This window comes from Pectinophora gossypiella, chromosome 29 (assembly GCF_024362695.1).
Source record: "Pectinophora gossypiella chromosome 29, ilPecGoss1.1, whole genome shotgun sequence".
NCBI lineage: Eukaryota > Metazoa > Arthropoda > Insecta > Lepidoptera > Gelechiidae > Pectinophora > Pectinophora gossypiella.
In genome coordinates, this window is record NC_065432.1 from 5,856,376 (window position 1) to 5,868,650 (window position 12,275).

General features: G+C 38.9%; 1 protein-coding gene across 1 annotated transcript in view; it reads left to right on the forward strand.

Annotated features, from left to right (window-relative positions):
- The first annotated feature begins 6,685 nt into the window (after positions 1-6,685).
- The window catches only part of LOC126379507 (translational regulator orb2), an 85,707-nt gene continuing 80,117 nt past the window's right edge, over positions 6,686-12,275 (forward strand). Inside the window, exon 1 of the mRNA XM_050028289.1 lies at positions 6,686-6,921. Coding sequence (XP_049884246.1) covers positions 6,706-6,921 — 216 coding nt within the window. The 5' untranslated portion in view covers positions 6,686-6,705. The remainder of the gene's footprint in view (positions 6,922-12,275) is intronic.

Here is a 12,275-nt window from a genome sequence, read left to right on the forward strand (position 1 = left end):
GTTTTCGAGTTTCAGTTCTATGTATGGGGACCCCCAAAATTTATTGTTTTTTTTTCTATCATTGCGTAAAAATCTTAATGCGGTTCACAGAATACACATATTTATCAAGTTTCAACAGTATAGCTATAATAGTTTCGGAGAAAAGTGGCTGTGACATACGAACGGACGGACGGACAGACATGACGTATCTATAAGGGTTCCGTTTTTTGCCATTAGGCTACGGAACCCTAAAAAGTTTTCTTTTTTCTCAATACTTACATACAAACAAAATGGTTTGTATTAATTTCCTTATCAACCAATAGATGGCGTTTAGAATACATTTAGTAAACTTTTCCACCGATAGATGGCTTGCTACTACCGCCATCTATTGGCATTTTCTTTTACTATTTGTTACGTGGGGAGATAAATAATTTGCAAATAAAAAAAAATAAATTGTCCTACTTTTACGTAGAAAAAAGTAGTAATTATTATAGGAATGATCTTAATAGGGGTAGGCAGAGATTTATTCAACATTTCCGAAACGAAATTACTTACACGACTTTAGCGGCAAATCTACAATTAATCACGTCAATGAGAATGTACAAGTCCAGCTTATGAAAGTTTCATCATCACTAATTTAAGAGCCACGCTCTTTTCGGTGTAGCATTCTCCACTCTTATCAATCAAAGACCAATTCCTTCACCTCTTTATAAGACACGACGTTCGCCTTCTCTGTTCCATGTAAGCTCTTGGTCTTTCCCTTCCTCTCTTTCCTTGTAGCTTCCCTTCTATGAAAGGCAAGTTTACTGCATACATCATCATCATCAGCTCATTAACGTCCCCACTGCTGGGGCACGGGCCTTCCCTACGGATGGATAGGGAGATCGGGCCTTAAACCATCACGCGGGCCCAGTGCGGATTGATGGTTATTAACGACTGCTAATGCAGCCGGGACCAACGGCTTAACGTGCCTTGAAAACTTGTTTACTGCATACAAAATCTGTTAAAGATTTCTACTATGCTGCATGCTTATAACATCTAGAGCATTCAGTGTGACCTACTAAACTTGTGACCCAGCGCCGTAATGCACCAACTCTGCACTAAACTTTGACGTCACGTGGTACATGGCATTTGGCCGCCTATCGCCGGAGCAAAAGCGATTTCTTCAAAATTGCTATCCAAAATTCTCGATTAAGTAAATTGAATTCGTCTTTTTTGGGTTATATATACATTTTTAAAATGAAATACTTACCAGATTTTATTTATTTGTATTTTATTAGATTTTTTTGTATTTTATTATTATTTTTCTGTTTCTTTTACGTTTTTGTTAATAATTGTGATTTTGTGTAATATTTTTTTTTCCCTACTGTGTTTGTATTGTTACTGTGGTGTCCTCTAATAATAAATACTTTCTTTCTTTCTTTCTTTATAATATTTTGAATTTGTCAGAAAAAAAAATAAAGCTTATCCTCTTAAGACCGAGATTTCCAGACACAATAGTTAAACAATGGGGTTTGGATTTATAAAGAACATTCGGTCTTAGGAGGATAAGTGAAGCTTACTTTATGTAATCTATCGTCCAAAGCGATTTCTTCAAAATTGCTATCCAAAATTCTAGATTAAGTGCCTAAATTGAATTTGTCTTTTTTGGTGTTATGTATACGTTTTTGGGGTCGGAAATCAGGATCATTATCATGGATAGACTTGTTGAAGGTCAATGTAACATTTTTGAAATTACCTCATTTCGCAAGGTGTTATGGCTGAGGAGAAGAAATGACAAGAAACTGCAACAGCAACGCATCTTTTAAATTAACGTAGGTATACATTACAAGTTATTTAATAACTAGAGGAACACATTTAATACGAGACATTTTTATCATTTAGGTAATCATTAATCTTAGAATAAGCTTTTTTACATAAAGTAAGCTTCACATGAGCTTTAAATTTATTTTCTGACAAATTCAAAATATTATCTGGTATTTTATTGTAAAAACTTACACATAACCCCAAAAAAATGGGTTAAGTTTGTGTGCACCCGAATGGGCACCAATGTATTTTATTTCATATTTATTTATAATATTTATTTTATTTTATTTATTACGACATTTTAATTTTAATTTTAATAATGGAATCTAATCTAATGTACTTATAATTATGGATATTAATCTGAAATACTTAAATAATTTTTGAATTGAATTGAATAGAAAAAAAGATTAATTTAATTTACTTAATCTAGAATTTTGAATAGCAATATGCTCGACTCCAGTGAGTAAAGTCCTCAAGTCGAGGACATAATGTCACCTTCAAATACCAAAATGCCCAGCTGAGGCCGAGTCCAGTGACCATCTTAGAATACTTGGTGTAATTAAAACACATAATTCGGCTTGTGCTGAGTGAGGCCCTTTTATAAAGGACACCACCACCATCGTTGACCAGTTTTTTTTTGACGTGATTTATTGTAGATTTGCCGCTGATGGCATTAACTACTTGGCCGGAGAAATGGGGAGCGCTGAAGGCTCTCACCCGGTACAACGTTTAAAACAACAGGCCGAGGGTGCCCAGTTGGGCGCGAACCTCGGCTCAGGGCGTCGTCTGAGAGGAAAAATATTTGAAAGAATTCATCGACCTTTGAAAGAATTAATCGACCTACAATCGTTGACCACTCAATTATTTGTATTTCTCGTGTAAGTTGTTTTTATTATGTGTTTTTATTGTAAGTTATGTATTTTATAATATATATTTGTTATTTGTTTCGTATTTGTTAAACGTTTATTTCTTTCTTTCTATAATTACGGGTTCTTACCGCGTTTAAAGCAGGGATATGAGACTCCCGATATTTTTCCACACCAATCTCATCAGTTATCCCGTGATCGCACTTGCAACAGTGTCGAAATATCGGGAGTCTCATGTCTGCTTTAAACGCGGTAAGAACCCGTTATTATGTGTTTTAATTATGTTTTAATTATGGTGGGGTTTCTCGGATGGCTCGGACTTAAAGTGCAAGTGCGGCACTGTTCCCCAAACGATGGAACATCTTACATCGTGTCCTGCGTGCCCGAACACCTGTACGCAGGAGGATCTGATGAGCGCTGCAGATAGCGCCATACTTGTTGCCAAGTTTTGGGCCGATACAATTTAGTTTGCCATCGACACGATAAGAAGGAGATTATGATAATAACCGCGTAAACTTAAAACAATGTACATGGTGTAAGTTTCAATAAAAAAAAAACCATTTAAAAGTTTATGTAACAGATAACTATAATTAACCATTAAAACACAGTAATTTCGTTTCTTATCAAAACAGCAATCAAGTAAAATATTCCCTCTCAATTTTTCAGCCCACATTTCCAAGAAAGTAATCACTGTCGTCCTGTGGTACAGTCATGAGCAACATAATATACCCACTTTAGGAGTCTATCGTACTAACAAATTTGACATTCAGTGAGACTTACAGTTCAACTTGTCAAAAAAGTTAATGTGACATGGTACCAAAGTGTATGTACATATTAATGCTCGTGACCGTACTTCTCAATCGGGGAGCGCCTGTTCGAACCTGGTACCGGACTTGCACCAATGAGTTATTAATTTATCTCAAGTGCAGTTTCCACTAACACAGTTGTCTCGACCATTATAGACGGCGATACGGCTCACCTATCACGTTGGTTTAACAGAAAGCTCGGTGAGGCGTGGGTACTCAGTTCATCTTGCCTCTGACTGCCCCAATTGGGATATAGGCGTGAGCTTATGCCTGTGGCACACCCACTTGCTCCTCAAGATTTATCTTAAGTGCAGTCACTAACACAGTTGGCTCGACCATTACAGACGGCGATACGGCTCACCTATCACGTTGGTCTAACAGAAAGCTCGGTGAGGTGTGGGTACTTAGTTCATTTGCGATGGACTAACTCATTCGTTGAGACGCAGACGGATTGTTTCTTTGCAATAGTAAGGAAACGTTCCGCCTCAATGATGCGTCGCTTGGAAGCCAGCTCCAACGGCATCCTGGGTGTGTGGGCGGACCGCTGGGAGTCGCCATTGATGGCGCGATGGTTGCGACTGCACGCACACATAACTCCTCCCGCTAGACGACTCTAATTTACATAATTTGATTTCATAAATATACAGGGTGTTAGTGACATCGTAACGAATACTCAGAGGGATGATTCAGACCATGATTCTGAGTCAAAATCAAGTGGAATTTTTCGTCGCAAAATTCATGATTTTCTTTTAATTTTTTAAATTATTTTCAATTCTATACTTTTGCGATGGAAAATTTCACTTGATATTAACTCAGAATAATCAGATGAATCATCCCTCTCAGTATTCGTTACGATGACACTTACACCCCGTACAAGTACATATGGTAGCCATATAAGTAGGTATGGGTGTTAGTGACACCGTAACGAATACTGAGGGGGATGGTTCAGACCATGATTCTGAGTTGATATCAAGTGGAATTTCGTGTCAAAAAATTCATGAAAATTTTTCTTTACTTTTTAATTATTTTCCAATCCATACTTTTGCGACGGAAATTTTTTTTTTTTTTTACGGAAATTTGATATCAGCTCAGAATCATAGCCTGAACCACCCCTCAAAGTTTTCGTTACGATGTCACTAACACCCTGTATATTAGTCTACTAACATTAGGATTAAGTACTATGTTACTAAAATAAAAAAAATGAATTGAATTGAATTGAATTGGTGCAAGTCTGGTACTGGGATTCGAACCTACGCCGTTTAAAAAGCAAGTCGGTGAACCACTGGACCACAGTGTCTTATATAGTATACTTATAGTATATTCTCTTCTATCGTGTGGGTTGTGAGGTGGATTACCAACCTCATCAACCCTGGTGTCAGAGTTACTACCGCCAAAGGCCCCTGACATGGCTCATGTAACGATTACTTACTTAGGTTGGTATAAATAAACGAATCTCAGCTGAGACTGCCCTCAAGATCATGCTCAAGTCCCTGTTTTTATATAAGAACTGTCACATTGACGTGATCTTGAGGGTAGTCTCGAAGCTGAGATTAGTTTATTAATACCACCCATACATCAGTAAGTGACCTGGGCCAACGGCTTAACGTGCCTTCCGAAGCACGGATCATCACGGATATAGTATGTTTGAACACTAAGAAAAATGAGCACTTTTTATCAATTTCCCGCATCTCCTGCCCACCCTCTAACGCCACACTGGTAACCTTCAGTTTGCTGCATAACACCCGCACTGCGTTCCATTCCACACAGTGTGTTGTAACGGAACGTACATGCGCGCGCATCTTCATCGACCCGTGAGAACGCAGCGTATGGGGTTGCCATGGGAAGAGGTGAGGTGACAAAATTGGCACCAACCGTGGACGGAGATGCTCGGAGCTTTTTACTTATTGTAGCCTCATAAAAAAAAACTACATAACATAACATAGAAACATGCATGTATCACTTAAGGGGTAGGCAGAAGCGTTATATACCGGGTGTTAGTGACATCGTAACAAAAACTTTGAGCGATGATTTAAACCATGATTCTGGGTTGATATCAAGTGGAATTTTCCGTCGCAAAAGTATGGAATGAAAAATTTAACATGACACTAAAATTTTCTTGAATTATCCGACAGGAAATTCCACTTGATATAAACTCAGAATCACTTGATATACTCAGAATAATCAGCTGAATCATTCCCCTCAGTATTCGTTACGGTGTCACTAACACCTATACCTACTTGTGTGGCTACCATACGTACTTGTACGGGGTGTAAGTGACATCGCAACGAATACTGAGGGGGATGATTCAGCTCATTATTCTGAGTTAATATCAAGTGGAATTTTCCATCGCAAAAATATAAAATTGAAAATAATTTTAAAACACTAAACCTCCTGTGAAGCTCACTTTATATAAAAAAACTTATTATAAGATTAATCTTAAATCTCTCTCTCTCCTTAACGATAAAAATGCCTGGTATTAAATGTGTTCCTCTAGTTATTAAATAACTTGTATGTATTGTATACGGGCGGGCAGCGCAGGCGCGATCGTCGTGGAGATCCTTGGGGGAGGCCTATGCCCAGCAGTGGGCGTCGTACAGCTGATGATGGTGATTGTATACCTACTTAGACTGTTTTAAAAGATGTGTTGCTGTTGCAGTTTCTTGTCATTTCTTCTCCTCAGCCATAACACCTTGCAAAATGACGTAAATTCAAAAATGTTACATTGACCTTCAACAAGTTTATCCATGATAATTACGTTGAATAAATTATTCTGATTCTAGATTATTTTTTTATATTTAGTAAATACATACACGATCTCCCCTCTCCGATTGTCCGAAAGTAAAATGACCCGTGCTTCGGAGGGCACGTTAAGCAGTCGGTCCCGGCTACTATTTACTTGAGTAAGTGTGTAGTCGTTACATGAGCCATGTCAGGGGCCTTTGGCGGCTCAATAGTAACGTTGGTCGTTGACCTCACAACTTTGTCCTATGCCATTACTCTGTCGGGTTTTACGACATATAATTTAACTATACTTATCCATCTAAAACAATCACAAACAATTACCAACCTAAAAACAAAATGAACCAAACCTTATACTAGCTCCTGCACACCCTAACTTTACCCCACATTTCTACCCTCGACGGAAAATCGTACCCGTCAGTTTTTCCTTTCCTCACGTTGGCAACACTGCGTGTTATCGCACCAGCCAGTTTGCATCAAACCGTCGGACTCGACGGACGTGTCGTGTTATGGGGGAATTACAGTACCCTGGCTCGCCTAGCGTAGGTGACGATGAGAGACAGTATAGGGCTCCGTTCCGACGCGGCCCGCAGTACCGGTGGCCCGCGCCGCAGCCCCCGCAGCCGTCGGCCTTCGCCCCGTGGCGTAGGGCTCCCGCGCCGCCCCGGCCTCCGGACTACAGGCGTAGTGCCTCATACCCTGGGAAGCCTGACGAAAGTTATCAGGTATTCTTTGACAAATTTCCGCTTAAGCTAGATTTCAGCGTGGGAAAGGTTGGAAATTTCAAATTAGTGTGTTTTCAGTGGAATTTCGGCGAAGTTCTTTTGGTTAGCTCCATCGTATGGTCAAATATCATGTGTGTTCCCAGAGAATCCTGTAAATGTTTATTTAAAACAATTCATTACCGAAAAACATTTTTCACTCGGTGAAAATTGTGAAAATCACCACTGAAATAGCTGTAAAACGCGCCTGAAATCTGTCAAAATCGATATTCTTGACAACTAATTTTTAACTTTTCCCATAAAGTGTCTCATAAAATTTTCCGGAAAAGCTAGGAAATTTATAGTTTTCCTAAAATTAACGGTTATTTCTTTTATTTTCCGATAAAACAGATGTATTAGCCCTTGTTGACGCCTGAGGTGACCTGACCTAAATTCGGTCGGACCTCTCCCTCCCACGATCTTTCTTTCTCTTTCCCTCCACGGGGTAAGTTTGGAACTCCCTTAGATTATAAAGCCCTTATCGACACCGTTCGTCGCTCAACTTTTAGGGTGGATACGGGAAACTGAGGTTACCTCAGAATTAGATTTAAAAAAAAAAACGATTTTCGACTCAATCGGGTTTAAAAAACAAAAAGTGTGTTCTTCTGTTCAAATTTATCTTATTAGCGGGCGGGTTGTGTAGCGGAATACCAGCCTAATCAACCCTGGTGTCAGGGTTACCATTGAGCCGCCAAAGGCCCCTGACATGGCTCATGTAACGACTACTTACTTACATCAGTAAGTAGCAACCGGGACCAACGGCTTAACGTGCCATCCGAAGCACGGATCATCTTACTTTCGGACAATCAAGTGATCAGTCTGTAATGTTCTGACCAAACTAGGGATCACAAAGTGATTTTTGTGATACGTCCCGGACCCGGGGCCTCCGGATCGTGAGTCTAATGCTCAACCACTGGACCACGGAGGCTGCTGTTCAAATTCAAAAACATCTTCATTCAGTAGGTAACATAGTTACACTTGGAATCGTCAATTTTTACATAACGAACGTCTCATCCGCCTAAATCTACTGCAGCTTCTCACAACCTGTATAGCCGGGGGAAAATCTTCAAGAAAAACCTCTGCATAGGGGCCTAGACGTTCTTTAAAAAGAACATAAAATATTGTTATACAATTTAGTAATTTAGCTGCCTAATATCAGTTCTCAGACAGTTAATCCCATGCATTCATATCTTCTTAACAATCACTAACCTTATAACTATTTTTTTCTGTTTAGCCTCCTTAACATTTTACTTTATATCATATACATACACGCCTATTACCCACCGGGGTAAGCAGAGACTATGGCATTCTATTTGCTTCGATGCTGACACACTTCTCTTGCGTCTATCATACTTTTCTATTCTTTTATTCTTCTCGACTATTTATTATAATATTTTTAATATTTATTTTCGTTCACGTATTTTAATTTTTGAATTGTTTTTAAAGTTTTATTTTGATCAGAATAATAATGGGTGGAAGATGTAATTGTGCCTGGTAATAACAAGGGTCATCATTTATACCCAAAAACTTACTGTGTTATCCATGAAATTAGAAGGTTAAAGGGAAGGTAAGGACCGTACAAACCGTTATGCTGTTTTGAGGTTGATGGTAGGGCTGGCAGAGGAAGACCTAGAAGGACGTACGTTGACCAAATTGGAGATGTGCTTAGAAAAGTATCAGTACAATCTACTCTGAACCGGCGTGCGTGTATGAAGCGATTGATTCTTCTTTGCCTGGCCGATCCTTTCACCACGATGGCGATCCAATGTGATCGGTCCTCATCAGGACCAAACCAACGATTGATGAATGTGGAGAAGTCAGGGTCGAAGCAAATGGAATTCCATAGTCTCTGCTTACCCCGGTAAGGAATAGGCGTGAGGATATATATTTATGTATATGTGGATGGATAGGTATGTGTGGATTTCAGAATTTGCCTTTCAACTGTTTTAAGACAAAAAAGGTTATTATAAAGTTAGTGATTATTTAGAAGATATGAATGCATGAGATTAACTGTCTGAGAACTGATATTACGTATAGGCAGCTAAATTACTCAATTGTATACCAATATTTTATGTTTATTTTTTATTTTTTTAAAGAACGTCTAGGGCCCTGTGCCGAGGTTTTTCTTACAGCTTCTTTTCCCCGGCTATACAGGTTGTGACACAATGTGTCATCATTTATACCCAAAAACAAATAGAAAAGATGCCATGAAATTAGAAGGTTAAACGAAAAAAAAGAAAAAGGAAGGAAAATCTATACATCGCCATCTATATTGTTTTTGACTACATCGATTATCGTTTTTAATTTTCACGTCTCATTTTTTTTTAATTTGGATCTTGATTTTAATTCCATAGTTCGTGCTCACCCCAGTGGGAAGTTTATGTAACGTCCAATTGTTTTTGATTGGGAGCAAATTCAAAACATTAAACACGTTCAGCTGCTTGTCTTCCCGGGCGTGTCGTAAAAACCGACAGAGGATTCTGTCCTTTCTAACTTGATTGAGAATAGGCTAGTTTTCAACTAGCCAAATAAGTTACTTTTTACTAAACGTCAACACAAGAAATTACTATGGAATTTGTATGAAACATTTTTTTTTTTTGACGTGACTTATTGTAGATTTGCCGCAGATGGCATTAACTACTTGGCCGGACAAATGGGGAGCGCTGAAGGCTCTTCATCATCATCATAGAAAAACGTAATATAATGTCGGATTTATTATTAAGTACATTTTTCTTGATTAAAATTCATAAATGATTTAAAATAGAATAAAGAAAATGTTTTTCGTTATTTTTACATCTGTCTTTAGTAATCAGAATTTCATAATTTATCTTGAACCTAGTACAGTTATAAGCAATATAATGTACCCACTTTAGGACTCTGTCGCACTAACATATTTGACATTTAGTGACACTTACAGTTCAATTTGTCAAAAAAGTTAATGTGACGTGGTACCAAAGTGTATACATATTAATGCTCGTGACCGTACACGACCCTAATGTTATGGACGATTGCCTGATCCCACGTCACCATAAGGTTCATCATATCCATCTTAGGACTTCGTAACAGCAGTGGCTGCAAGTTGTCTTTGATTACTTGTGGCTCAGCTCAACTGTTTCTAACTGTATCCATCGCATAAGGAATAATACTATGTATAGAACGGCAACTCTCCGCTCCCCACCAGCGGCTGAGCTAGGTTTACCTCACCCCCTCGAACATAAGTTTACACTTGAATCGTATGGCGTCAGACGTCACACACACAGATGCGCGTGTACGATAATGTCAATGTGTAGTGTCTGTGCAAACCGAGATATCTCCGAGTATGTAACGATTGATGAATGTGGAGGAAGCAAGAGAAGTGTGTCAGGATCGAAGCAAATGGAATTCTATAGTCTCTGCCTACCTCGGTGGGAAATAGGCGTGTTTATATATATATATAAAAATATATTTTCAGACTACAGTCCATAGATATGTTATGTGATTAACATATATTTATTATTTTATTATTTATTTATTATTATTAAGGCCTTAAATTTAATAACACTGCATATACATTGTTTTAAGTTTACGCGGTTATTATCATAATTAAAACACATAATAACGGGTTCTTACCGCGTTTAAAGGGGGATATGAGACTCCCCATATCCCCCTTTAAACGCGGTAAGAACCCGTTATTATGCGTTTTAACACTGGTATAAATGAAATGTCCTGCAAAATTGCATATGTATGTTAGTATGTTGGTTGTTGATTATGTATTGTTTATGTATGTATGTTAATTTTATCCGGTTTATCTATACAACTAACAGAAGTTTGACCTACTTAAAAAATCGATACGAAACGCGTTATGTGGGCAGCCCTAACATATTGATAACGCGTTTTTCACATACACACATAACTTCACAGGTAAAGGTTGCATCAAATTGTGAATAAGGTTAGGCAGCAAACCTACACTGGTCTATAATTACACATACATACATAAACTCACGCCCGTAATCCCTAATGGGGTGGGCAGAGCCACAAGTAATCAAAGACAACTTGCAGCCACTGTTGATACGATGTCGTAAGCTGGTGGTGGCTGTATATAATTATTGTAATATTCATTCCTTGTCTTCTTCTTCTATCGTGTGGGTTGTGAAGTGAATTACCAACCTCATCAACCCTGGTGTCAGGGTTTATTGAGCCGCCAATAGCCCCTGACATGACTCATGTAACGACTACGTACTTACATCAGTAAGTAGTAACCGGGACTAACGGCTTATCGTGCCTTCCGAAACACGGATCTTTTTACTTTTTGGACAATCAGGTGATCAGCCTGTAATGTCCTAACCAAACTAGGGATCACAAAGTGATTTTTGTGATTTGTCCCCACTGAGATTCGAACCCGGTACCTCCGCATCGTGAGCCCAACGCTCAACCACTGTACTACGGAGGCCGTTTTTCGAACAGTTGGCACTTTGGTAAGGACAGGTTATCAGCCTGTAATATCCTAACCAAACTAGGGATCACAAAGTGATTTTTGTGATATGTCCCCACCGGGATATGAACCCGGGCCCACCGGATCATGAGCTCACAGCTCAACCACCAATACTCAATTGCGTTTAGTGTTAAGCAGAATTTTTCTGCCATGTTTTGCTTACTACCTCCGGCTGTTAAGCGCAATGCAAACAAAGTGTTAACAATGGCAACTTTTCAAAAATAAACCGTTCTTTGTAAATGTTATGTCAATGTAAGGTATTTGTCGTAGTATGGAGTCGATGGGAATACGAGAATTTGATTTGCTGGAGTATAAGACCCTGTCGGCTATACAGGTTGTGAGCTGCATTAGTTTTAGGTTTCCTCTCAGACGACGCCCTGAGCCGAGGCTCGCGCCCAACTGGGCACCCTCAGGCCTGTTGTCTTAAACGTTGAGAGAGCCTTCAGCGCTCCCCATTTGTCCGGCCAAGTAGTTAAAATAATAAGTCACCTCAAAAAAAAACAGAAGTAGTTTTAGGCGGATGAGACGTTCGTTATGTAAAAATTGACGATTCAAAGTGTAACTATGTTGCCTACTGAATAAAGATATTTTTTTTTGAATTTGAATACCACTAAAGATATTTGTTTAAGTTACAAAAGGGCACGAGTATCCCAATGGGGTAGTCAGGTTAAAGATTTATGATCCAAACATAACATAACATACATAACATAAACAGCCTATATATGTCCCACTGGGCACAGGCCTCCCCTCAATCAACCGGAGGGAGTATGGAGCAGACTCCACCACGCTGCTCCACTACGGGTTAGTGGAGGTGTTTCAACGGCTAATAGCCGGGACCAACGACTCA